General features: G+C 57.2%; 1 protein-coding gene across 1 annotated transcript; it reads left to right on the forward strand.

Moving 5' to 3' along the window:
* The first annotated feature begins 13,327 nt into the window (after nucleotides 1-13,327).
* Nucleotides 13,328-22,779, forward strand: ITM2C (integral membrane protein 2C). The gene is made up of 7 exons (XM_031968769.1): nucleotides 13,328-13,446; nucleotides 14,088-14,351; nucleotides 18,706-19,063; nucleotides 19,236-19,433; nucleotides 21,038-21,148; nucleotides 21,544-21,694; nucleotides 22,304-22,779. The coding sequence occupies exons 1-7, from the start codon at nucleotides 13,328-13,330 to the stop codon at nucleotides 22,390-22,392; spliced, it is 1,290 nt and encodes a 429-aa protein (XP_031824629.1). The 3' UTR covers nucleotides 22,393-22,779.
* The last annotated feature ends 4,306 nt before the right edge of the window (nucleotides 22,780-27,085 follow it).

Consider the following 27,085-nt stretch of genomic DNA (forward strand, 5'->3'; position numbering starts at 1 on the left):
CCAAAGGGGTCATGAAAGGCTGGATACAACTGAAAAATTATTCAACAACAAGAAGAAGCCATATTCCGAATGAACAGATGATTAAGAACAGGAAGGCACCGTGTTGAGGAAGACTTCCTGGAGAAGGTAGGATTTAAGGCAGGTCTTGAGGGAAGCCAGGGAGGTGAGTGGGGAGCGGTCCAGAGATGAGGGGGCGTGGCCAGAGGATGCCCAGAATCCCGTTGGGTGTCACTGACTACAAAAGACTTTGTCTAAGTCTTGCTGAAATCCAGAAAGCAAGGTTCCCAGCCCTTCTGCTCCTCTCCTCTCCCCTCAATATATCAGTCTATTAACCTGCCCAAAAAAGCAAAAGGGAAATGAGCTTAGTGCGCCATGGCTTGTTCTTAATGAGCTCACGCTGGCTTGCAGCGATCATCAAACCCTTTTCTAAGGGCTACCCACAAACCACCTCTTTAATTTGAGATTTTTGTCAGCAATTGCCATCCAGCTCAGCAGCCGGGAACCCAGAGAGTCGCCCTCCCCTTTCTGGAACAGAAAGCCATCTGCTTCGCCCTCACCTTTCCTGGAGACGCCACGTCTTCAAACATTTAACTTAGCAAGGATGTATTAATCCCCTGCTAATTGCAGGGCTGGGAGTAAAGAAGCATTCAGGCTCTCAGGGGAGACCGCGGACCCACAGAGAAGTGAATGTGGAAAAACATATGTAAGAGCGAGGCAGGAATCAGCTCCAGAGAAGTCTCCGGTGGTTAAAAAAATGACGTAAGGAAGGAGAATCAGGAAGACCTGAGTCTAAATGGATAAATATATAAATGTTGTTGTGATTATTATCGTTGTTGTTACCTTTGAAAATTAAGGTAAACTAAAGCAGCTCAGTGGCCAGTGGACAGAGCGCCAGCCTTGAAGTCAGGAGGACCTGAGTTCAAATCTGACCTCAGACATTTAACACATCCTGGCTGTGTGACCCCGGGCAAATCACTTAACCCCAATTGTCTCAGCAAAAGGGACACTGAGAGACAATAGTCAAGAATACTCGATTTATTAGTTGGGTTACAAGTAACCAATAAATTGATCTAGAACCTCAAACCCAGGGAAGGCTGATGGGGTTTGTTTAAAAGTGCATCTTCCTTCTGATTGGCTTGATGGACGTACCTTTGATGGACTTCTCCCAGCAAGGAGGAAGTAGGCTAAACATTACCTCAGCTTCCCCCTTGGGAGATGGAAGCAATCTTCAGGGGATAGGACTAGCCCGACATCATTTGCTTTGATTGAATCGACTTTAATTTGAGTTAAGTGAGTGGTGGATGAGGTTTCAAAGTAGATACAAATAAAACACTAGACTCTGGCCTCAAACTCCTGTCGGCCACCCCACTAAAGGGAGAGACGATTACAGGGCCAAGGCTCAATCTGGGGGCACATTTCCCTGGACTGTAGGCGAAGGTGTCGCTGTGAAAGGGCCACATTTAGACTCTTATGCCTTTGGGGTTGTTCAGTAGTTGGGTTTTTCCCCAGTCTTATTTGACTCTTCTCCAGTTGGATTTGGGGTTTTCTTGGCAAAGATACTGCAGTGGCTCGACATTTTCTTTTCCATCTCATTTGACAGATGAATACACTGAGGCGAACGGGGTAAAGTGAGTTGTCCAGGCTGACACGGCTAGTAAGTACCTGAGACTGGATTTGAACTTATGAAAATGAGTCTTCCTGAGGGCGAGCCCAGCATTCTATCTGCTGCAGCGCCCCCTAGCTGTCGCCACATGGTATCACAGAGTATTAAACCCGTGGCAAGCTTGACCAGTCTGAAAAATCAAATTAAAATCAATTTTCGATTTTATAACATCTGGAAGATGTTTTGAGTCTTGGAGTGAAAGCGAAAAGCCGCAGATTGCCTCCCTCCTTTTCCTCCGGCTTTTACTGTATAAGCTCAAAGCAGAATCTGAGAAATGGACAGGTGTGGTCCCACGCGGAAACACTTCAGCTCTGACCAGGAACCGACAGTTAAATAAGTGACATTTTGAGTCTGTGGGCAGCTAGCTGGTGCCGTGGACAGAGCTCTGGGCCTGGGATCAGGAAGAGCCATGTTCTTGAGTTCAAATATGGCTCCAGACACTTACTAGCTGAGTGAGTGTGGGGAAAGTCACAAAGTCTTTTTGCCTCAGTTTCTTCTTCTGTAAAATGAGCTGGAGAAGGAAATGGCAAACTACTCCAGAATCTCTGCTGTCAATGGGACCAAAATGGCCTCTTACCCGTAGATGAATGGAGCCAAAAAGAGCAGGCTAGCGCTAGATGGGAGAGTCAGGAATCAAACAGAAGTTTCATTTCAAAGAAAAGGAAGAAGTGGGACAGGAGTAGGGTTGGTTTATTTTGTTTGGTTTTACCCTGAGGCAATTGGGGTTAAATGACTTGCCCAGGGTCACACAGCCAGGAAGTGTTAAGTATCTGAGGCCAGATTTGAACTCAGGTCCTTCTGACTTCAGGGCTGGTGCTCTATGCACTGCACCATGTAGCTGCCCGCTGTAAATCCATTTTCTACACATTAATTGAGTTTACTGGGTGATTATTTCTAAGAAGCCTACTGGTGGGGACTCAAATCTTAGGAATAGTGATCTACAGGATTACTTATTACTAGGACCTAAGACAGGTACTGCTTCTCTGAGGATCCACTACATCAATCCAGTGCATGTTGGGAGAGTGATCCCCAAGAGGATGCTCAGAGCTACCAAGTAACTACAAAGCAATTTTGAGATGAGGAGGTCAGAGAAAGATGCGCAGAAGAGAGTCCCTGAGTTCTAGAGGTGTGGAAGGAAAAGGTTCTAGGCCGTGGTATGGTAAGGGTATGTCAGAGGGCCATGGAACATGGCATGTGGAGAACAAAAAGTGGGCCCGTTTCCCAGAAGAGGAAAAACCTAAAGAAGGGGATTGGGGAAATGGGAGGGAGGAGACTGTGAAGGACTTTCAGCACAAAGCAGAGGAGTGGAAGTTTTCTCCTAGAGGCAACGGGAAGGAAGGACCCGGGTAGACTGGGTGGGACTGAGATGACCGGATCTAAGCTTTGGGAATTGGCTGCTTTGTGGGTAATGGATCGGAGAGGGAAGAGACCGGAGGCAGAGGCTCGTTCAGAGGCTGTTACAGCACACAGAGAAGAAGTGAGCAGGCGGCCTCTGTGGGGCTGGAGAAGACATTCACTACCCAGGAAGCTAAGGGGGGTGAGAGAAAGGAAAGGGGAGGGAGGACTCCCAGGCCATGGAAGAACGGGGGTTCTCACCACAGAAATCCAGAAGGAGGTGACGAGGAAAACTAAGGGTATCCCAGGACCCCAAGTGTCACATGGGCTCTGTTTTCATGAATCCCCCCATTTTATCACATCGATCCTCTCCGAGCAATGTCAGCCCTTCTGTTGCTGTTTCCAGCAGGGCTTGACTCACTCCCCGCCACCATTCGTTTCCCATCTGGCAATAAGGCCTCCAAACGGGCTTGGTTTGGTGCCCGTACAGGGCACTGGGGAACCCGTACCCCATTCACCTCCATGACTTGTGCTACCACCTTTGTCCCAAATATCTCTTGTGAATTCTGAGGCTCTCCTTCCTCCTCGTCTGTATTCCGTATCTTTTGTGCTAATCCCTAAGCACCCGACCCAGCTGGTGAAATGGGGCGCTCTCCTCTCCCCACCTCCGATCTTCAGCTAAAGCTCTGGAGCAGATCTGCTCATTTCCTAGGCCAATCTATTCTTCCTGCCCTTTCTTAGGCACATCCTATTCCTGCCTAAGAGCCTGTGATTCATATATTTGCAACCGTGGTCCAGAAATGGAAAACCCATCCTCCTGTTGCTTACTACTCATATTCGCCACCAATTAATCCACAAGTACTTAGTAACTATCTACCATATGCTGGTTGGTCGTTGTCCTTCATTCTCTATTTTTTTCCCTGAGGAAATTGGAGTTAAGTGACTTGCCCAGGGTCACACAGCTAGGAAGTGTTTGAGAGCAGATTTGAACTCAGGTCCTCCTGACTTCAGGGTGGGTGCTCTATCCACTGCACCACACAGCTGTCCCATAGCACCTTTCTTTGATGAAAACATACCACACTGGGGGGTCCTGTGCCAGTCTCCCAGTCCTACAGTTACACTAGATGTTGGGAAGACAAAGACAAAAGTCAAGCGGTCCAGTCCTCAAGGAGCTTACATTCTATTCAGGGAATTTGTCCTGAAAGGGTGAATATAATAGGTAGGAGAGAGCTAAAAAGGAGGGGGAAGGGAGAGGGAAGTTCCCCTGCTGGACACCTGGAGAATGAGAGAGAAACACAGGGTGATGGAACCTTTCCTCAGAAGGGATGTTTGGGGAGGAAATCACCAATGGGAGGAGGGCTATCTGGGTGCGTCCTCTACCTTACCTGGGAACTCCTGGCAGCCAGGGACTGTACCTGGGCTTTCTCTGAGTCCACCAGGTGACCAGGGATCCTCATGATCTCCTCACTCTCTCTCACACCGCTCCCTCCTACCCCCCACATCCAAGCTATTGCCAAGGCCCATCTGGCTCCCCTCGGCACCATTTCTCCAATACGGCGCCTTCTTGTGTCCTCTGACATCCCACCCCTTTGTGGCAGACCCTCATCACCTCCCCCCTGGACCATTCTGCTAGGGGCGGCCTTAAGCCTCTTCTCACTCACTCCAACATCTACTTAGCCACTCAAGTGATTTTTCTAAAGCCCAGTTTCAGTCATGTCACATTCTTACCCCATAAACCCCAGGAGCTCTCTGTTGCCACGGTTACCAAAGAGAAAATCTGTTTTGGCATTCAATGTCTTCATAACTGCTCTTTCTTATCCCACTTTGAGCCAATGACACTGATCTCCTGGGCGTTCCATGACCAAGACCCTCCACCCCTTCAGGACTCTGGACCTTCTCTCTGGCCACCTCCATGTCTGGAAGCCTGTCCCTCCTAATCTCTACCTTCCTACCTCCATGGCCCAATTAAAATCTCACCTCCTACAGGAAGCCCTCTCCAACCCTCTGAAAGCCAGCCTGTTTTCCCTGGGTGGATGATTTCCCATTTAGCCTACATGGAGGTTGTTTCTTTATATCGGTTTGCATGTTTCTTTTTCATTAGACTCTAAACTTTTTGAGGGCAGAGAGCGCAGTGTCAGGCACATAGAAGGCTCTTTGCAGTCACTGACTGTCTGCAGTGGCCCGTGTGGCCCAGAGACTGGTCTGTAGCTCAAGGAAAATTTTTGGGGGAGGGTTAAAAAGGGGGGGGGGGTTCCCCTTGGAACCCGGAATGGGAGAAAAAGGGGTGGGGAAATTTTTTTTGGGGGTTTTTGGGGAAAAAATGGGAGGGAGGGCTTCTGGGGGCCCCCCGGGTTTGGCAGAGGGAGTATTTTTGGGCCCCAAGGTTTGGGTTGGATTCCCCTTCTCCCCCCCCCCCCTAATTTGCCGGTTTTTGGGGGAATTTTTTAAAGGGTTGTTTTACACCCACCCTTTGGAATCATTCCCCTGACCTTTTTGCGGGGTTGTTTAAAAATTTTTGAAAGGTTTTTTAAACCCGTTTAGATTCACATTTTTAAAGGGTTTTGGGGGCCCCAAAGGAAAATGTTTTCTTAATGTTTATCTGTTTTTTTTTCCCATTTTAGAATGAATGTTTGTTGAAAGTCCCCCTTAGGATTTTTCTCGGGTTTCCTGTTGGAACCTTTTTTCACCCTAAGGGGGAATAAAATTTTTCCCCCCCCAAGAAAGGGGGGGGGGGATGAAAGAAAGGAGGGTTTTTTAAGGGGAGAAGAAAAGAGGGAAGAGGGGGGTGTCAGGCCTGGGTTTTGGATGCTGTTGCAGGGGTGGCCCGGCGGGTTGAGTAAGGCGTTAAACCCCCAAGGGGGGGGGGGGGAAACCTTTTCCCGGCCCTTTCTTATTAAGGGCTGGGGGGGGGGAGCGGGTGGGAAAAGGGTAAAAGGGTTTTTAAGTCCCGGGGACTTTGGGTTTGGGGAAGGGAAATTCCTGGGTCCCGCCTAAAAGGAAGTGGGGGAAGGGGCAAAAGAAATGGTTCCAAAGAGGAGGGCCCGGGGCCCCGGTTAGGAAAGGTGGGGAGCTGGGATGTTCTTCCGGGGGGGGATTAAGAAAGGGTTTGTTTTCCCCTTCCGTTCCCAGGCCTGGGAAAAGGGGGGGGAAGGGGGGGGTATTTTCCCCTCCCGGGTGTGGGGAGGGGGAAGGCTTTTTGGTGGGGAGGTTCCTCCGGGGAGTTGGGGGGGGGATAGATGAGAAGGGGTTTTTTTGTAATTTTGGGCCCGGAAGGGGTTTTGAGGGTTAACCCTTTTTTTTTTATGTTCTTTTGTTTCCATTCCTTTTTGAAGGTTCGGGGGTTCCCCCTTCCGGGGGCCCCTTTTTCCCGGGAGGCTCTTTTCCCCCCCGCTAAATTTTGGGGGGGTTTAGGGGGTTTGGTTTGCCCTGGGAAAGGGGGTGGGGCCCCTCCCTTCCCTTTAGCCCCTAAATCTAAGGGGCCAGTTAATTTTTTATTTCCCCTATTTGTAAAGTGGGGGTTTCCCCTGGTTTTTTTAGCCCCCAGAGGGTGGGTGTTTTTTTTTTTTTTTTTTTTGTTTCTTTTGTTTTCCTTTTTTTTTCCCTTTTTTTCCTCCCTTTTCCGGGTTTTTAATTTTTTTAATTCTTTTTTCTAGGCCAAATTTCCCTTGCCGCCCCCAATTTTAAAAAGGGAGCAACCGACTAGCAAAAGGAAGAACAGAACAGGAGAGGAAACCAGACAAAAAGAAGAAGAAGGAAAGAACCGCCCCAAGTGGGAGATTGGACCGAGCCCGAGGGCGGGGAGGACAAAAAGGGGGGGACGGCCCGGCAAAGGGAGAGGAAGAAGGGGGGGCCGGCAGGGAGCCGGGTTTGGCCCAGGGGGGACCGGGCCGCCCGGAGGGGGGGGGGGGGCCCACGAGGGGCCCCGTGGGCCCCGGGGGCCCCAGCCCCCAGGTTTTAAACCCCCCAACCCAAAAAGCCCCGGGGAGCGGGGGGGGGAGGAAGGGTTCCCCCGGGGGGGCCGCCCAGCCCCGGGAGGCAGGAGGGCCTGGGGAGGGAGGGGGGGGCCCCCCAAAGCCCTCCCCTTCCCTTTTTGGGTCTCCTCCCCGGGGCCAGGGAGGCCCCAGCCTGGCCGGGGAGGGGATAGTGGAAGCCCTCTGGGGGACCCCCGGGCCGGCCCCCCTTTCCTTTTTCCCAAACCACGCTTTGGGTTTACCGGCCCGCTTTTTTTCAAATTTGGTGGGGGGCTTGAACAGACCCGTTTGGGGGGGCCCCCAAGGGGGGGGGAAAGGGGAAGGGGGGACCCAAGGGTTTTATTTATTTGACTGGCGAAAGACGGGGATTTTAAAACAAAGGGGCCCCCTTAGGGCCGGGGTGGTTTGGTGGCTGGGGGGGGGGGGAACTAAAGGGGCCCTGGGTTGGGGGGCCGGGGGGGTTTTGGGGGCCGGCGGTTTGGGGGTGTGGGTTGGGGTGGGGGGGGGTTTGGTTTTTGGGGATTTGTTTGCCCGGGGGATTTAAAGCTTTGAGGGTTTTGAGGGGGGGTTTTTTAAAAGGGGACCCAGGGTTTAAGGTTTCTTGCCTTTTTGGCCCTTAAAACCCCCTGGGGGTTTGGGGGGAGGGGGGGGCTGGGGGGGCCCTTTTTGGGAACCCGGTTTTCCCCCCGGAATTCAATTTTTAGGCAGGGGGGGGGTTGGGGGCCCCCTTTTAAGAATTGAAGGGAAAAAGCCCGGGCCCTCGTTGGGGTTTGGGGGGCCAAGAGGGGGGGCAGGGGGGGGAAGGGGAGGGGGGGAGGGGGGAGAGGGAGGGGGAAAGGGGGAGGGGGGGGAGAGGGGGGAGGGGGGAGGAGGGGAGGGGGGGGAGGAAAGGGGGGGAAAGGGGGGGAGGGGAGGGGGGGGGAGGGGGGAAGGAAAGGGGGGGAGGGGGGGGAGGGGCTGCCCCCGGGGCGGGCTCGCCGGGGAAGGGGCCCGGGGGGGCGGGGGGGCGGGGGCCGGAAGGGGGCGGGGCCGGGGGAAAAAAGGAAAGGGGGGGGGGGGGGAAAGCCCCCAAACTGGGGTCCGGGGCCGGGCCGGGGGAAAGGGGGGCCGGCAGGTTGCTTTTCCCCCCCCCTGAGGTTGGCGGCGCGGGGCCAGGGGAAAAGCCTTGGGCCCCCGTGGGGGCCCAACCCAAAGGGCCCCCGGGGCCCGGGGCCCCCAAACCCCCCCCCGCCCGGACCGGGGCCCGGGGGAAATGACGCCCCCCCCGGGCGGGGGCCCCTCCCGCGGGGCCCAAAAGGGGGGGGAGGGGGGGAGGGCCTGAAGCCCCCCCTCCCCACCGGCGGGGCGGGGGGGGGAAAACCCCCCGGGGCCCTCGGGAAACCAGGGGTTCCCCGCCCCCCCCGGCCCCCTGAGGGGGGGGGGGGGGGGGGGGCCCCCTCCCCTCCCAGCCGGTGGGGGTGGGGGGGCTGGCCTTTCTTCCCTGGGGGGCCCCCCTTCGTGGGGGGGGCCGGGGGAAGGAAGGGGGCCGAAGGGGGGGGGGGGGGTAGGGGCTGACAAGCCCGGTGGGGAAAGGGGGAACGGGAAGATGGGGGCCCGACCCCGGGCCCGTTTTCCCCCAGGCCCCCCCCGCCCCTAAGGGGGGGCCCTATACTTAGAGGTGTTGGCTGGGGGTTCCCCCCTTAAAGGGAGGAAAACCCGAGGAAAGCCCCTTTATTGCCGTGGGTCCCTAGGCAGGGTCCCACAGGATTCCCGCCCAAGCCCTCCACAAGGCGTCGGGGTCTGGGGTCCGACCAACTGGAGCCAGGACCCAGATATTATGGGCCTTTGAGGTCCCTGCTTTTACAGATGGGGGAACCGGGGAGAAGGTGGCCGGGCGTCTGGGGTCAGGGGGCTCTCAGAGCCGAGTAGTTTCCCCAGGATGATTTGGCCAATCCAAGAGCGGGCCCCAGGCCTGTGTCCGGGACAGCCCCCCCAGCCCCAGCCCGGCCCGCGCCCGGGACCAGAGGAAGCCTCCCGGCTTGCCCAATAACTGACGCTTGTGCGGTGGCAGGAGGTCAGCGGGGGACCCCCCCCTTCTCTGGGGCGGTTGTCGCAACGACCGACGGTTAGCCGAGGTGGGGGCAGAGAACAGGCTCGGGAAGGGTTCGAGCCCAGCTTCGGACACGGGCCGAGTCTGGGAGAGTTTATTGGAAAACATCCTTCCAGGACGGAACCGTTGATCCCTGATCCCGCCGAAAAAAGGGGTTTCCCTTTAGCAGCTGGGGGGGGTCAGCTCCTAGAACCTGAGGGGAAGTTGGGCGTGTGCTGGGCAAGGGCCGGAGCCCAGTCGGCCGAGTCTCTCACAGTCTCCAGGTGTTGGGGGTGGGCCCACAGGGAGGCTGCCCTTCTCTGCCCTCCGGGACACGGCTCCGCTCGGGGGCTTCCCGGGCCTATGGAAGCTGCTGTCCGATGGGGGGCGTGGGGGGCTGGCCATGAGGTGGGGGGGGGCTGGGACTCCAAGGACGTGGGGGAGGCCCCTAGGCGGGGGTGACCTGAGGGGGGAGGCCCCTAGGACGGCACAATGGAGGGAGGTCACTGATATTCTAATGGCGGCTGAAATGGAAAAACCCTTATCCCGGCAGACATTAAGAAGGAAGGGCTATAACCTAGAGATGTGAAACCTTTATCTTGTCAAACAAGACAAACATTAAGAGGGAGAGGTTATCACCCGAGGCAGAGCCACTGAATGGGACAATGGGGAAACCAGGCCGGGCATCGGAGAGGAACAGGGGGGGCCCAAGCTTGGCCCATTTCCTCCCAGGCGCCCGGGAAGCCCGATTCTGAGGTCAGGGTTCCCCCGGGGGCCCCCGCCCCCTGTGGCTGGATCTCCCCAGCCTTGCTCTGTCTTGGGGCCGGAGGAAGGGGCAGGGGCCACTGAAGGGGCAGAGGGCCTCTGGGAGGGGCCTGGGGTGGTCAAGGCCAAACTTCCCTGAGCACCCGGGGGCTTTGGGGCCCATGGGCCTCAGCAGAAAACCCCCCCCTCGGGAGTTCTTTTTAGGGGTCGGGCCCCAGGGGTCCCGCCCAGGACTTGGGGAGTTCACTGGGTCCTTCAGGGCGGGTTTCTCCCCGAAAGGGCCCTAATGGTGAAAGACTGTGCAGCAAAGGGAGCCGAGCAAGGGGGGGGGGGGGGCCGGTCCTGGGCCTTGCGGGCTCTGAGGGGGGGCGGGGGCCTTTCTCGGGAGGTCGACAGGGGCCAGGGTGAGGGACAGCCAGGACCCCCCCATCTCTCAGGATTCCCTGCCTCAGGAAAAGTCAAGGCCTTCCCTTCCTCTTCCCTACCGGTTTTTTCCAGCGCTTGGCCCCAGGTTTCAAACTTGGCCCCCTCACCTGGAGCTCCGGTGCCCCGGAATGCTCGAGTTGGGGCGTCCCCCCTGATCCTAACCTTTCTCCTGTGGCTTTCCTGGGTTTCCCACAGGGGCGGGATCGTATGTGTACCCTGGGGGTGGGGGGGGTGGTGGGGTCCCAGAAAGAAAGATTTAATCTGGTCCTTTCCCGGACCCCGAGGTTTTCCCGTTGGGCCCAAGATACTTGTCCTCCCCCCAATGGGCCTCTGGGGCTCGGGAACTCTGCTTTGGGCTCTTTCCCTCCTGGGTGGGGGGGGGGATCTCCTTGGTCCCTCGGGGGGGGAAGGAAGGGGGGGGTGGGGATGGGAGGGATCGAGTGTGTTTCCCAGGTTCCCCTGTGATGGGGCGGGTTTGGGCAGGAGGGGATTTGGTAGGAGTGATTCCCTGCCCTTTTTGCCCCGCCCGGCCCGGCGGGTCCTTCCGGGTCCGGGGCTTCCCAGGGCCCTCGGCCCCTGTGGGCTTGGGGAAAGGAAGGTTCCGGGCCTCGGGCCCGGGTTTCAGGGGAGCCTCGCCCGGGTTGGCCGGCCGCCCTTTCCCCGGGTTTGTCCATCAGCTGGTTTGGGTTCGCCTTCTCCCCCCCTCTGGGTCCCCTCCCCCTGTCGGGGCCCCCCGGCCCCTCGGGTCTGAAAGTTCCCCAGCCTCTCCAAGCTCTGCCTCAGGGGGGGGAGGGGGGATGTCCCCGTGCTTCCTTCTCCCTTCGCCCTTCCCCTCCAATTTGTGGGCCAGGGCCTCCCAGGTCCCTCGGTCATCTGATGCTGGAGGCAATGAGGTCATAGATAGGAGTCCTGCCGCCCCCTCCTTGTGGGGCTGAGAGACAGAGACAGAGAGAGAGAGAGACAGACAGAGAGAGAAACGGAAGGAGAGGGCAGAGAGGAGGAGGGAGGGAGTTGAGACACCCACTGTGGGGAGGCAGACCAAAGGGGGCCCCTTTGCTGGGTGCCCGGCATTAACCTGGGGGACCTGAAGACGGAGACTTCTGCGGCTGGGGGATGGGGTCCCCAGAGCAGGTGCTTGTCCCCCTAGAGCTGCCTCTGGTCCTGCTTTTCCCTCCTCAGAGACCACCAACATTTTCAATAGCAGGCCCCCCTCGCCCTCTCCCCCCCCTCTCCCTTCTCCCCTCCCCTGTCCAGGCCTCACCCCGCTTCCGGCTTTGCAGTAGTGACTTTCTTTGTTTTGGGAGTAGGTTGGATATTTTCGGTCCTTAAAATTTTTGAATTTGATTTTTAGAATTTCCTTAGGGAAAATGGCCTTGTCCCCGGAGGCGGCCGGGCCCAGAGGCCTTGGGGGAGGCCGGGGGGCCGGGTGGGGTGGAAGAATGTGGGGTGCTGGTCCCTTTGGTGCCCCCTTTCCCCTACCATGTTGTGAAGGTTCCCTCCCTCAGAAAAGGATTTTTTTTTTTCCTAAGAGGTTGGATTTTTCTTTTTTTTTTTTATGTTTGGACCTTCTTTTTTCTTTTTTTTGTCGTTTGCTTTGCTTTTTGAAGAAAAATTCCCTTTTTATTTTCAGAAAAAAGTTTTTTTTTGGGTTTTTCATTTCAAAGTAGAGGTAGGTCTTTAAAAGGGGGGAATTGGGGCTGGGAGGGGACAAGACAGCCCTCTGTCCCGAGAGGGTCCTGGGGGGCACCCAGGGGATCCCTCAAAGAAAGAAAGTGGGAGGCAGGAAGGTACGGGGGAAGATGGGAGGGGAATGGGTTTAAATGTTGACAGGAGGCTTGGGCTGAGGGAGGTAGGGGGGATTTAAATTTATGTTTGTGTTTAAGCCCGGTACCCTAGATCCCCGTCGAAGAGTTGGGAGGGTGGTGCGTTTTCATTTCCCCCTTTTGTTTATTGGAGCAGCCAGGGTGTGGGGTCCAGTCAATTCTCCCGAAACCTTTGTTTTGTTGAAACCCCCTGCCTGCCTGATGGGAAAGGCCATTTTGTGTTTAGAATTTAAAAATGGCCGGGGAAATCCTAGAAAAGTTTGGGGAGTTCCCCAGTTACTAAGCGTTGTTCATCTGAAATTGAGGTGTTGGTCACTTTTTTCCCTTTTCTTTTTTTATTTAATAAGACATTACCTATAGTTGGCTACTTTTATTTCAGAAAGCCTCATTCCCCTACCACTTAAATCTTTTTTTCCTCCAATAAAATGGAAATTGTGGGGTTCTTAAATTTTTTTTTGTTTCTTTGGCCTAATTGTTTTTTAATTATAAAAACTTTCACTTGTTACTAGGGAATCATCCTTGTTTATCATGTTTGTGATTATGGGATTATATAATAATGATATATTATTGATAGTATTATAATATCAATATGTTATGATTATAAAAATAAAATATATAATTATATTATTTAATATAAATAATTTCCCTCATTTTTTTAATTGTCCATCACAGGAAGAATTGGACACACCTCAAATCATCTGAACACAGTCCTTTTACAGAGACCCAGGTGGAAACGACTGGATCAGGGTCACTCAGACATTAGGTGTGAGAGGCAATAGCACGAAGGGAAGGAACTTCAGAGACCCTGGAGCTTAAGTGACTTGGTTAGAATCTGTAGCAATTGTCCAGGCCCCTCCCTCCCGGCCGACAGAAGGAAGCCCCTGGTTGGGGTCCTCCAGCCTTCATTGGGGATTGCTCAGGATTAGCAAACGCCTATATTTTGAGTAGAAAGCTGCCCTTTTAATGTCCAGCTGCTGATGGATTCGGTGTTCGCTTGGCCCATCCCCCTGACTTGGCGGCCCTCCCTGATCCTCTCTGATCCCCAAGGGGGGCTGACACTTCTGTGGCTGAGCGGGACCTCCCGCCCTCCCTCCCCCACATCTGCCCATTGTCCTCCTCGCAGATTGGGGTGGGGTTTCCTTGGTGGGAGGCCACCTTGTGCTGGTCCCGGGCTGAGGCTGACAGTTGCCTGAGGCTTTGAGGGCTGAGGGGTCTCCCCTGGAATTGTGGATAAGCTCCGGGGCTCCAGCCAACTCAGGCTTTTTATTCAGCCAAAATGTGGCTCCTGGATGGGGTCAGGCTGGGGATGCTGGGGATGCTCCCAGAGGGCCTTGTGGTCGTCACCCTTCCCCCTCCTTTCCCGGATGAGCTTCCTCACCCCCACCCCGTGTTGCTGTAGAGTGGGGCAGACTCGATTGTTGTGTCGATTCCATTTTGAACTGCTTTTTCCTTTCTTTTCTTTTTCCTCTTCCCCCTTTTTTCTTCCTCCTTTTCCTCCTCTTTGTTTTCCTTCCCTCCTCCTCTTCTCCTAAGGCTGGCTTTCAGATTCAGATTTCAGATTCGGAAAGATTTGGATTTAAATTCTGTTTGTCATTTTCTGATTCCTGGGCAAGTGACCTCTATCCCTCTTCACCTTATCTTGTCATTAAAATGGGCTCAGTGGCTTCTTAAGTCCCTTCCCCCATGATCTTAGGAAATCAGTAAAAGCTCAAATGGATGATTCACGTGGTTGGCTCTTGCTAGTTTCCCGAGGGTCCCCTGGGCTCCCACCGCGGAGGAGAGAGGCAGAGGGAACTGGGCGGGCTGATTCAAAGGTGAGGAGCCAGTTCGTCCCTCACTGGGAAGGCTCCGAGCCGGCCTTGAACTTGGCCCCAGGCCTGGAGGCTTGCTTCTTGGCCCATTTGGCTTCTGGGGCCGGCTTGGCCAGCTCTGGCTTTCTGCTGCCCGGCCATGCCATGGATTTTTCCTGCTTTCCCTAATACTCCTGGGGGTTTCCCTGCCCCAGAATCCCTGTCTGATCTGTCCCTTTCTTCCAGTACTTTTATGGACGAGGATGGGGCACCACTCAGAGAAGCCGGAGGCACTGTCCCCCGCCAGGTGGAGGGAGAAAGGGGTCTCCTGTCTCCTGGGCCAGTAGACATTGAGCTGGAATCCTCTTTGGGGAGCTCCTGGTCCTGCCACCCCAGCCTGGCCTTGGCCATGGTGCTGAAAGCGGTGGAATCGCCCCCTGCTCCTCAGTCCCCAGAGGCCGCCTGGGGGAGGTTGTTACCTCGGTGTGGCTCCCGTTGTACAGCAACCTGGTACGGCTTAGTTAGCTCCGAGTTTGCTTGGCTCTTGTTCCGGTGGTGACAGACTGTCCCCAGGCCTCGGGGCTCTGGCCACCTCACAGGGCGACTCGGCTCGCAGGCTTTTGCTTATACAATCGGCACAAAGGTGGCGCCGGGGCACCCAGCATGGGGAGACGGGTTGTCTTGGCAACGGGATGCAGTATTTTTCTGGTTCTCAAATCGGAGCCGGGAAAGTGCTCTCCCCGTCTCTCAATGATTGCTTGGAACCTTCGTGCTCCGTGTGGGGAACCGAGCGTTTTCTGGAACCTTTCTGGCCAGCATGTTTAGAGACTTCTGTAGCGGGTGATGGAGATGGGCTTGGCTCTGCTCCCCATCTGCCGGCTCCGGTTCCCTCCTGGACTCTTGCGTCTGCCGGCGGCCACCAGGCCCTGAGCATTGGGTCGGGGGCTCCCGGTGCTTCCCACCTGTGTCTGGGAGGCACTGGGAGCAGGGACGCAGTCTCAGAGCCCGGGAGGGGCTGCGGGGCTGTGGAGTGCAAGTAGCTCCTTGGTGACCTTCCCAGCATGTTGTCGTCCGGCGGCTTCTGTGCAGACGTCAGTGAGGGGCTGTGGCCCCAGGAGAAGTGGGAAGGAAGGAGCTGGGGGAGAGGATGGAGAGGGAGGGGACAGCGCAGAAGGGAAGTGGATGGTTCTGAATGACCTCGTGGTGGGGCATGAGGGGCGACGCACTCCTTTTGGCCAATCCCTTCTGACATCGAAGAGTTTCTTTGCATCAATCCCAGACTCGCCTCTCTCCTCTTCCCCACTCCCCGCTCCCAGTTAAATCACTAAAAGAGTAACGGAAAACCATGGTTTTATTTGTCTTAAGCATCTTAACTCGATCTTATACAAATAAATTTTTATTGAAACCTTATATTTTTTCTAGTTTAATTTCCTCTCACAGCCCCCCTCTCTCCCTTTCCAGAGTCATATCTTATAACAAGAAAATATTTTTTCTAAGGAAAAAGGAACAAAACGACCCACACATTGATATAATCTGAAAACACGCAGCGAGCGGGGGGAGGTGTCGTCTCACTTCTGCGGGCCCTGCTTATTCTTGGGGCTGGTATCGGGCGCTCTCTTGATTCTGGATAAATTTCTAAACCAAACTGGAATTTGATTTTTTTTCCCCCTTATAAATATTGGATCTTTGTTATTTCTTTAGTTTTCTATTTTTTCAATTCGTGCAAAGATAGTTTTCAGCATGAAGTCTGTTGATGGGGGCAAAGCTACTCAGTCTGTGTGGCAGCCACGGGAGAGACAGAGACGGGAAGGAGACAGCACCAGCCCTTGAGGCGCTCACAGTTACTGTTGTCGTCATCACGCAGTTATTTCAGTCTCGCCCGACTCTCCGTGACCCCATTTGGGGTTTTCTTGGCAAAGACACAGAAATGCTTTGCCATCTCCTTCTCCAGCTCATGTGAGAGATGGAAACTGAGGCAAGCAGGCAGTGACTTGCTCAGGGTCACACGGCCACGTCTGCCACTGGATCGGAACTCGGGTTTTCCAGATTCCAGGCCTGGCACTTTGTCTGGATGCAGGAATACAAAGTAATTTGGGAGAAGGTGGGGGTTTCCCAGCTCAAGGCCCCATGTCTGGCCACATGAGGCAATGTCATCAGTCCAGGAGGAGGTTGGAGCCCAGATGACAAAGGCCTTTAAATGGCTGTTTTTATGTTTTTGGCCCAGAATTACATAACAATTTTTTTTTATTTTTAATAACTTTTTTTTTTTTTTTTGCCAGAACCTATGCCAGGGTAATTTTTTACATTATCCCTTGCACTCACTTCTGTTCCGATTTTTCCCCTCTCTCCCTCCACCCTCTTCCCCAGATGGCAAGCAGTCCTATACATGTTAAAGAGGTTACAGTATATTTTAGATACAATCTATGTGTGCAGAACCAAACAGTTCTCTTGTTGCTCAGGGAGAATTGGATTTAGAAGGTAAAAATAACCCGGGAAGAAGAACAAAAATGTAAGCAGTTTACATTCATTTCCCAGTGTTCTTTCTTTGGGTGTAGCTGCTTCTGTCCATCCTTGATCAATTGAAACTAAGTTAGATCTTCTCTTTGTCAAAGAAATCCACTTCCATCAGAATACATCCTCATACACTATCGTTGTTGACGTATATAATGATCTCCTGGTTCTGCTCATTTCACTCTGCCTCAGTGCATGTAAGTCTCGCCAATCCTCTCTGTATTCGTCCTGCTGGTCATTTCTTACAGAACAATAATATTCCATAACATTCATATACCACAATTTACCCAACCATTCTCCAGTTGATGGGCATCCATTCCTTTTCCAGTTTCTGGCCACTACAAACAGGGCTGCCACAAACATTTTGGCACATACAGGTCCCTTTCCCTTTTTTGGTATCTCTTTGGGGTATAAACCCAGTAGAAACACTGCTGGATCACAGTTTGATAACTTTTTGAGCATAGTTCCAAATTGCTCTCCAGAATGGCTGGATGTATTCACAATTCCACCAACAATGTATCAGTGTCCCTGTTTTCCCGCATCCCCTCCAACATTCTGCGTTATCTTTCTCTGTCATTCTGGCCAATCTGACAGGTGTGTAGGGGTATCTCAGAGTTGTCTTAATTTGCATTTCTCTGATTAATAATGATTTGGAACACTCTTTCATATGAGTGGTAACAGTTTCAATTTCATCATCTGAAAATTGTCTGTTCATATCCTTTGACCTAAATGGCTCTTTTCTGCGGCTCCAGAGCCTCCACACTCTGGGGTCACTCTGAGTATCCTTGGTGTGGTGGGTTCCAGGAGAAGCCAGGCCCTGAGCTGGGTTCCTCTTCCTCCACCCTGTCCTGAGACTCCCTGGGACCACCCTACCCCATTACCCCCCACCCCCACTTGCTCTCTGGGGCCGGGCCCAGCATCAGCTTCCACTGTTTGGGACAAGCCACGTTCAGCCCCCAAGGCCTTAGGAGCCCCAGCTCTGAGGCTGCCCCTGGGCCCGCAGAGCACAAGCCCAACATCTGAGCTGGACTGTTGGGCTCCTTCCTTCCTTCCTGACCGTGTTCCCACGGCCTCCTCCGGCCAGGGGCTGGGGGGATGGAGGGGGGCTGAGAGCAGGGCTCTGGGAGGGGGTGATGAGGGGGGGTTACCCCCCCAGGCTCCCCTCTGTGCTTCCTGTGCTTCCCTAATGGGATGCCGGGCTGTGACCTTTGCCGGATGGGGGGATGTGGACAGAGGGAAGGGGGGAAGGTCCCTGAAAAGCCGGGGGAGCCAAGGATGTGGCAGCTGCCGGCCAGGAAGCACGGTGTCCTTGACTTATCTCTGTCTCTCACCCATAAAATGCCCCCGATGTTCCCATTTCGGAGCTGGGACGGGGCTGCCCCGCTGGGGCCCTGCTCCAGGTTGAGGCTGGTTCCCCTGGGGAGTCTCCCTCCCCCAAGTGCCCGTGGCTGCAGCGGGCGGGAGGGGGAGGCCAGAGCCCTGCCCAAGGGCAGCTCCTTGTCCAGCTGAGAGGGAAGCCCAGAGCTGGAGGTGGGGAACGCTGGCTCGGCCCCGTGCCCGGCGATTCTGGGAAGTCACAAACCCGACCGGCCTCCATCTTGAGAAAGGGGAGGGGGCTGGGGGGCTTTCTCTCTTCCCTCAGTTTCCTTCTCAGTAAAATGGGAGGTTGAACTCGGTCCAGGCTCTGTCTCACTGAAGCCCTGCGGGTGGCGCTCCACCTGGACCGCGTATGATTGGCAGGCGCCCTAGATGGGCACTTTGCAGGCAGAAAGACCCGAGTGCCATAGGCAGGATGGTCCCAGGCCGGTCTCCTAAGCTCTGAGTGCCAGCCGCCACTCAGCAGGCGCCCACCTTGGTCTATATTTTTATACTATGGGGACTCTGTCACCCCATGCGTTACTCCTCCCTCTCCCGCTGGATTACTCCTCCCTGCCAGCTTTGTGCAGCTGCCCATTTGCCTTGATCACGATCGAGGCACCAAGTCGGGCCAGTCCAGCAGAGACCTCTGGGGCAGCTTCCTCCAGATAGACACATAAGATCGGGGGAAGGGGGAAGGGGAAAGAGGGAAGGGGGGGTGTCGATCAGTGGACCCCTGACTCCGGCCCTGCCTCACGGAGAGCTGGAGGGATGAGGAAGCTTTTCTCGTTCAGTCCGTCTCTTTGTGACCCCTTTGGGGTCTGGCAAAGCAGCTGGGGTGGCTTCTGGATGGGAAAACTGGGGCAGACGGAGTAGGTGCCGTGGCCGGGCCCCCGGTCGGGGAGTGGCTGAGGCTGGACTCGGGAGGGGCCGGGCCCGCGCTCTGTGCACGGCGGCGTCACCCAGAGAGGGCTCCGAGGGTTGCCTTAACCTGAAGTGTTCTGTATTCACACAACCTGTCCCTGTGTGGCAGGTGCTGTTATTATCATGCCCATTGTGCAGAGGAGCAAGCGGAGGACTCTAAAGTCACCCGGGTCATCTCAGAGCATCAGAGTCAGGATTTGAACCTGGCCCCTGACCGGGATGCTCGGCTCCCTGCATTCCCTGAGCCCTTGGAGGCCGGGGAGGGGCTCACGCTGGTGCCTTTTCCCCAGGAGGATGGGCTGCCCCCAGGGACCACGGCGGCACGGAGGAACTTGATCAGCAGCATGTTCACCCTGACCACTGGCATCGTCCTCCTCCTGGGCCTGCTCTTCGCCTCGGTCTATATGTACAGACACTACCTGATACCTCAGGTGAGTGGGGACCCCCCAGCCCCCTCCCACTGAGTCCCAGCTTGGAGATCTGGGGGAGCCTCCGGTCCCTCCCTGCCGGTCAGCCGGCAGCGCCCGGGGAGGGGTCTCCGGGAGTCCAAAGCCCGGGCCCCCTCTGGCCCTGACCCTGCCCCCTCTTGCGCTCGCTCCCAAGATCTCACACCGGCCCCGGGAGAACGTGTTCCGCTGCGGGGTCCTCTATGAGGACTCGCTCTCGTCCCCCTTCCACAACCGCCTGGAGCTTCAGGAGAACGTGGAGATTTACATCAAGGAAGACTACGAGCACATCAACATCCCTGTGCCCCAGTTCGGGGGCGGCGACCCGGCCGACATCATCCATGACTTCCAGCGGGTGAGGGGCTGCCCTCGGTGGGGGGGGGGTGCCCTCCAGGGGAGGGGGGAGGGGCTGCTCTCTCCGGGTCGCCCTCGGCCGGCAGAGACATCCATGTGTCAGAAGGTGACCCGGTTCTGACCAGTCCGGGACACGCTGTGATGTCCCTCAAGGCTGCTCCTTCTAACCCTCAGCGGCGCCACCAGAAGGCGGCTCTCAGGAGGGGTTATTCTGCGGGATCCATATTAGGTGAAATAGATGCGTCGGCGTCGGCCGTGGTTCTGTTCCACCGGCTCTGGGGCCTCTTCCATGGGGAGGATTTCTGGTGCTCCCGGAGCCGGAAGGAGCAATGGCATCGTGCCCTTGTTGGGCCTAACACAGTCTAGTTTTTTCTCCCTGGAAAAGTGTCGTAGAGCAGTGCGGGATGATCCGAGACCCCAGCCGGGTCCAGGGTCTGCGCGGCCGGTAGTGGCTGTATTACCTTCCCCAAGTCTCGCTTTGTTGGAAAATGAGCCGATTGGCCGGGGTCCCTTCCGGCCCTCGCTCTGGGTAATTTCTCCAGGCCGGTTTCCTGCCCGGACGGGTTTGCACCCAGGGTCTCTGAGCTCCCTTCCAGCTCGGACGTTTTACAACTAGTCCATACTTCAATAATGAGAAAAAGAGGCTGTTTCTTTGTAAAAAAAAGTTCTGTTATAAACTAGAAAATAATGTAAAACTGTAAGAAATTTTTTTTATTAAAAACTGAAATAATTAACAAACTAAAAAAGTTATAATGAACTAGAAAATAATTGACAAACTGTAATAAAAAATTTTATTATAAGCTAGGAAATAATTTACAAACTAATCATTTTATATTAGAAAATAATTTACAAACTAAAAAAATCTTAAACTATAAAATAATTTACAAACTAAAAAAATTGTTATAAGCTATAAAATAATTTACAAACTGAAAACAAATTTTATTATAAACTAGGAAATAATTGACAAGTGTGACCGCTTCCATATGTCAAACACTAAGAAAAAGAGGTTGTGGGTGTAATGACAGTCCATCCTCTGGCATAAGTTGAGTGTGGGAGCGGCTCATCGCCCCTGCCCGGGGTCTCTCGGCTCCTTTCCTTTCTTGTCTCTCTGAGACGCTCCCTCGGGAAGAGCCGACCTTTCCGGTGAAGACTGGGGGTGTCCGCAGGCCCCCGGAGACGCTCTCACATGAGGCTGTTGCAGAGACTGGGTGTGGATCTGGGAGGAGAATGAGATGGATGTCAGAAGTCCTCTGGTCTCACTGGCTCGTTTGCATACGGGGGAGCCGAGGACCAGAGAGGTTCATGGGATCTGAGAACTGGCACAGACAGGGACAGTCACGTAGCTCAGCCCATTTCACAGATGAGGAAACTGAGGACAGGGACCTGCCTGACAGAGCCAGGAGGGGCTGGTTTGACCCCAGGCTCTTTCCAGGAGGTCCTAGCTTGTCAGTAGAACGTTCTTGGGCAGAGACCAGGCAAACATGGAGGTGGAGGTTGCTGCCACTGCCCGCTGTCTGACTTGTGGCCCTGGGGAAGGGTGGCGGTGATCCAGTGGGGCAGGGGAGCCTTGAGGACGGGCTGTGACTGAGGCTCCCCCGGCCCCAGGGTCTCACCGCCTACCATGACATTGCTCTGGACAAGTGCTACGTCATTGAGCTCAACACGACCATCGTGATGCCCCCCAGGAACCTCCTGGAGCTGCTGGTGAATGTGAAGGTGGGTATGGCCCCCCCAGGTCCCCTCTGGTCCCCCCCCAGCTGTGGGTGCCCCGGGCACGTCACCGGCCTGCCCAGCAGCCCTGCTCGGAGGTCATGCCCTCCCCCCCCTCGGCTCTGCAGACCCCCTCCCCGCGCCGTGCTCTGTGCACACCGCCCAGTGTGGGCTCTGCCCTTGCCGGGCCCTGGGGTTCCCACTTCTCGTGGGCCTCAGTCCCAGGAGCCTCTTGGAGCTTTTTAAAGGCCCCTTGCACCTCATCCCCATCCCCTCTGGGGGGGGGGCACAGTCTCCCCGCAGAGCACAGGCCACTGGCGGGGGGGGGGGAGGGGGCCTTTGTCTTTGGGGCGTGAGGGGCCGGGGCGGGGCCTGAGGCTTGTCTGGGCCTGTGCTTTCAGAAGGGGACCTACCTGCCCCAGACCTACATCATCCAGGAGGAGATGATCGTCACCGAGCACGTCAGCGACATGCAGCAGCTGGGCTCCTTCATCTACCGCCTGTGCAGCGGCAAAGAGACGTACAGACTGCGGCGCCGGGCCGCGCGGAGACGTAAGCGGGGGCGCCGGCCCGGGGTCCGGGGGTCAGCCTGGGGGTCCAGGTGTTCTAGGGGCCAGTCAGGGGGCCCGGGGGTCAGCCAGGCCTTCGAGGGTCAGCCAGGCCTTCGAGGGTCAGCCAGGCCTCTGAGGGCTGGCCCAGGGCTCCGGGGGGTCAGCCAGGCCTCTGAGCGCCGGCCTGGGGGTCAGCCAGGCCTTCGAAGGGTCAGCCAGGCCTCGGAGGGCCGGCCCAGGGCTCTGGGGGGTCAGCCAGGCCCCTTGGGGCCGGCTCGGGCTCTCTGCTCTGGCTTCCCAAGGGCGTCTGGCCGTGGTCCCGTAGGTCTGAGGCTGCGGGAGGCCGGGCCCCATACTACAGATGAGCCCCGGGAGGGAAGCACTCCGGATGGTCTCCCCTCCCTTGTGCTTAGGGGACCGGGTGATGGCCCAGAAAAGCCAGAGAGCGTTGTCGGTTCTTGGGGTTCACGCGGGCCCATCTTGCCCCTGGGCTTAGCGTCGGAGCTTGGTTAGCCCAGGATCCCCCTGCCTCGGCCTCCGTCCCCTCGGCCTCCAGGCTCCTGGCCTCCCTCTCCCGTTGGCTCATGGGACTTTGCCTGTGTCCTTTTAGGCATCAACAAGCGGCATGCTGGGAACTGCCACCCCATCCGACACTTCGAGAACACGTTTGTGGTGGAGACGCTGATCTGCGAGCAGTAGCCCCGGGCCTCGGGCTCCCTTCCCCCTGCTGGCCCCGCTCCTCCCCCCTCCCCGCATCCCCCGCCGCTCACTCTCCCCCAACTCTTCCCTTGGGCTTTCTCGGGACCTTTCTGTTCTCTGCCCCCGCCCCCTGCAGGGCTGCAGCCCGGACCCGTGTCTCCCCTCTATCCCTTAGCAGTGCCTGACAGTAGTGGTGGGGGCGGGGTGGGGGTGGGGGGCGCTTATTGGGTGACTTGCAGACGGAAGTTCAGCGGGAGCCGCGCTTGGGGAGGGTCCATCCAGACCCCGGAGGCTCCTCTCCCTCTTGGGAGAAATCCTGGACTCCAGCCTCGTCCTTGGGAGGTTGAGGGCCTAGGCCGGGCTCCTGTCATCCCGGGGGGGGGGGGGTGGGAGGGGGGCAGGGCCGGCCGGAGGGAGCACAAGGGGGCTGGGGGCCCGCACATTCTGCCCGGCTCTGGGGGGCGGGGGTGGGGGTGGGGACAGGGGGCAGGGGTTGTTCTCAGGGAAGGGGAAGCTCGGAGAACCAGACAATCTGTCCCCAGAGCAGAACCAAAAAGCGTGGGAGGGGTGGGAGGGGGGCGCCGGGCCAGTTCCCCAGGGCCCCGCGGGCAGAGCCTGGCAAGGAAGCTCCGGGGAAGCGGCCCTGGCCGGGCGGGGGGGCGGGGGGGGGTCAGCGGGTGGGTCACACACACGGGGTGGGGGGTGGGGTCCTGCAGGGGCCGGGGAGCTGCGGGCCCGGGCTGTTGGGAGCAGCCGGCCATCCTCGGACTGGGGCCGGGGTCGGTCCTTTTGTTTTCCTGAAGGGCCCGGGGGCTCCTGGGGGGGCAGGGGGGCAGGGGCGCAGGGCCGCTTCTCCTTCCGTGTTTAAAGGGGGTTGGGGCGGACCAGTCGGTTCCCCACAAACCCTGGGAAAAAGGGGGAATAAGCTGCGGTTTGTGCCCCGCCTCCTCCTGGCTTCTAGGACTCTCCTCCCTCCCCCTCTAACCTTCCTCTCCCTCCCTCCCCTCCCCTCCCCCCCCAAGCCCCTGCAGTTGGGCAGATCAAATCCCCCCGGGTCCCCGGCCCCGGCCCCGACCTGCTACCAGCGCAGCTGACACCTTAGTGAGCCGAAGGCCCGGCCGCCCCCGCGCTCCCCTCGTCCCGCTCCCGCTCCGTCCTCGGTTAGATCCTGTTTTGGGAAACGTCCATAAAACAATAAAACCTTTGACCTCTGACTCGCGGTGTTCGGGGCAGGGGGAGGGGGCTGCTCCCCTCCCGGTGTCGGGGTCCCACCGCCCCGCTTTCTGCCCCCCCAACTTGTGCCTTTGGTCTGGGATTCTCTGGGGGACCCTCTCCCACCTGCACGTGGGGCCCCGGCACCTGGCCCTCAGAATGTCCTGGGGATGCTGGGAAATCCCCGCTCGGGGGCGGCCCTGGGTCCTGACTGGGGGGGACAAGCTGCGCCCATCACGCCGCGGCCCCCCAGAAACGTGGGAGACAATTCTGGGGACCCCCGAGGTCAGCGGGGGGCGGAGCCCCAGCCGCCGCCGCCGCCGGGATCTGGGTGGGAGGAGGCAGAGGAAGGTTGTGGGTGCCCAGGGGACCCTCCCCCATTGCCTGGTCATAATAATCGCCTTAGGTTGGAGCAGGCCCCTCGTTTTGCAGGGGAGGAGGCTGGTCCTTCTTCACCTTTTCTGGGGTTGCCGGGCCCCCGGTTCTGGGGTCTTGATCTCATGCTCTCAGTTCTATCCAAATTTGGCCCCTATGTGTTAAGCACCTACTGTGTGCTGGGTGGTGGAGGGAGGGCCTCAAAGCCGGGAGGAGCCGAGTTCGAGTCCCCACGCGGAGACATCGCGCCTGGATGAGTCACGGTTTGTGCCTCAGTTTCCCCCAACTTGGAGAGGCCAAAGTTCAGACATTCTCCCACCAGGGGGAGGAGGGAACGACGGCTTTCTGGGCAGTGAGGGGCAAGAGCCACGTGGGGCTCCCTCCTTTGGGGGGAACGCCCCCAGCCGGCCCCACCCACGTGCTGGCCTTCTCCCCCCGAGGTGCGGCGGCCCCAGAGGGACGGAGAAGCGACTCCCGCCTCCCTCGGGGACTCGGCCCCGAGCGACAATGGAGCCCCGCGGATGCTCAGCTCTTATTTATCCCCACGGGGAGGTTTCGCCCTTCGAACCCCCCACCCTCCGCCCTTCACTCTGCGGGTTCCTGCCCGCCTGGTTCACGTCCCACGGCCACAGCGACCCTCCCCCCTCCCCGGGGGCATGTGCCCCCCCGCCCCCCATTCTCTCCAGGCTTTTTGGGGAGTGGGTGACAGACGCCCGGGTCTCCTGGGTCCGCCACATGTTCCTTCCTTATAGAGCCCTTATCCTCAATCAGCCCCGCCCAAGGGGCCACAAATGGCGCCGCCTCTGCCGGGGGAGCTTGTCCCCCTCCCCGCCAGCTCCCGCCGCTTCCCCTCCCTCCCTCCTCCCCTTCGGCCCCGGCCCCGCTTCCCGCTGCCCTTTGCTTTCCTCCCAGCCCCGGGGCCCTCCCGGAGGCCTGCGGGCGCCGGGGTCTGGGCCAGAGGGGGCAACTGTAGGAAAATTTCACTTTATAAAATAAATATGAAGCTCTGGAGCCTCCCGCAAGTGTCGCCATGGAAACGAGAGCCTGGGCTGTCACCATGGAAACGGGAGGAGGGGTTGTCCCTGCTTGACAGAGTTTCCTGCCGCCGTGGTGGGAGACTTCGTTATCCGAGGAAGCCTTTGCTCCCCGTCTCCCCACATGGTGCCCGGGATGGGGCGCTTCTCTCTGCAGGGGATTAGGGAACGCGGCGTATGCAGAAAGGAGCAGATTTCCAGCATCAGGCGGCAGGGGGAGGGGGAGGGGCTCCCTCACTTTCTCCTTCCGCCCAGTGAACCCATCAATCAGCGAGCCTTTCCTGAGCACCTACTACGTGCACAGCCTTGGGCAAGGCTGAAATCAGTCCCTGGTCAGGCATTTATTAAATACCCACTGTATGCAGGGCATAGCCCCTGCCTCCAAAGGGAGAAAGAAGACAATAAACAGATAAATAGTGTCATTGATTCAGTCCCATAGTCCAAACGCTGGGCAGCCAGGGCGTGCAGTGAGAGGCGCCGGGCCGGAGTCCGGAGTTCAAATTCGGCCTCACCACTTCCTAGCTGGGGGACTTTGGACCACTCACTCCCGTTTCCTCTTCTGTCAAACGAGCCAGAGAAGCCCCGCCACGGACCGGGTCGTTACAGCCGAAGTAGCGCAAGGAAGTCTGCGGGGGACTGCCGGGAGCTGGGGGGAGGGGCGTTTGAGCCGAGCCCAGAAGGAGGAGAGAGAGGGGGGAACCTCAGAGCGGGGGGGGGGGGGGGTGCCCAGGGAAGGAGGAGGGTGATGCCTCCCTCACACTAACTGGCTCACTTAAGGCTGGGGTAAAACTACCGCCCCCTCCGGGCCACGTGGGGCCCCCTCGGATGAAAGCTTATGTCGGACCCAGGAGTAGGAGGATGCTCCGTTGTTCGCCAGGTCCCGCTCTCGGGCAGGTCTCTTCCTCGTTTCCCATCCCCCGGGCCCGGCCCACGTTGGGTCTCCCTCCTTCCTCTTCACTGGCAGAACCTCGGACTCTCTCCTTGGTTCTGAACTCGCCGCTGTCCCCGCGGCTGAGACAGACCCTCCGGCCCAGAAGGACCAGGCTTGTTCCGCGCGGGAAGAGCCTTCACATGCAGGGTCCCGCCCTAGCCTCTCCCAGGCAGTGAGACCTAGTGCGCAGGTGTCTCCCAGAGGGAAGAGGCACCCAGCTGGGCCCAAGGGACGCCCCTGGGAAGGAGCATCTGTGTCCCACGGTCCCCAGCCGGGGAATAGCCTTGGAAGCCCCCTAGGTCCCGCCGTGTGTCAGGAAGGGGGCGCGGGGAGAGAGCAGGCGCACAAGGACGAGGGTGTCCCCCGTGGGGCCGTAGAGGTCAGCTAGTCCCTCGGTCTTATTTGACGGAGGAGGAAACTGAGGCCCACAAAGTGATAGTTCTGGGCCAAGGCCACAGGCGCAGTAAGTTCTAGAAGCAGAATCTGGACCCGGGATCTCTGCCCCCAGAGCCTGTGCTCATCTGCTGACCTCATCCAACACCCAGGCCCCATCTGGCCACTCCTCTGCTCGAGAATCTTCCTGGTCTCCTAGTCACGATCCAAAAGGATCCGAATGTTTCCCTGGCCTTTGGGACCGCTGCAGCCTGGCTCCGACCTTCCTTCTCAGCCTCATCTCACAGGGTCACAGACTGAAAGCTAGGAGGAGGATGGGGTCGTCTTGTCCAGTCCTTTGGTTTCATAGGAGGGGAACGGAGGCCCAGAGAGGGAACATGGCCCGTCTGGGGCCGCAGAGACAGGAAGGTGGGGATTTGAACTCACATCATGCTCTGTTTTGCCAGACTGGATGACCTAGTGATCTCTGATCTAGAAGAGACTTGCTGGTTACAGCTCTGGAACTAGAGAGGAGCAAACCAGACTCGGACTCACTAGCCGTGGGATCCTGGCCAAGTCCACCACCTGCCAGATATCCTGCGTTTCTCCTTCCTTCTCCGTTCCTTCAGTTCTTGGACAAAGCCATCCACACTTACTGGCTCCCTTACTGCTCAGTCTGTTCTAAACCCTCCATAATCTGCCTCTGACCTTCCCATTCAAAGAAAACTACTCTTCTTCCAAAGTGGCCAGTGGCGTTTCACTTGTCCTC

This window comes from Sarcophilus harrisii, chromosome 4 (genome assembly GCF_902635505.1).
Source record: "Sarcophilus harrisii chromosome 4, mSarHar1.11, whole genome shotgun sequence".
Classification (NCBI taxonomy): Eukaryota; Metazoa; Chordata; class Mammalia; order Dasyuromorphia; family Dasyuridae; genus Sarcophilus; species Sarcophilus harrisii.

Excerpts from the sequence above, each read along its gene's own strand:
- ITM2C (XM_031968769.1), top strand. The coding sequence starts at position 13,328 with ATGTGGCTCCTGGATGGGGTCAGGCTGGGGATGCTGGGGATGCTCCCA. Across the intron at positions 13,447-14,087 it reads CACCCCCACCCCGTGTTGCT|TACTTTTATGGACGAGGATG; the intron begins GTAGAGTGGGGC and ends CCTTTCTTCCAG. Across the intron at positions 14,352-18,705 it reads TCCCGTTGTACAGCAACCTG|TGTTCTGTATTCACACAACC; the intron begins GTACGGCTTAGT and ends CTTAACCTGAAG.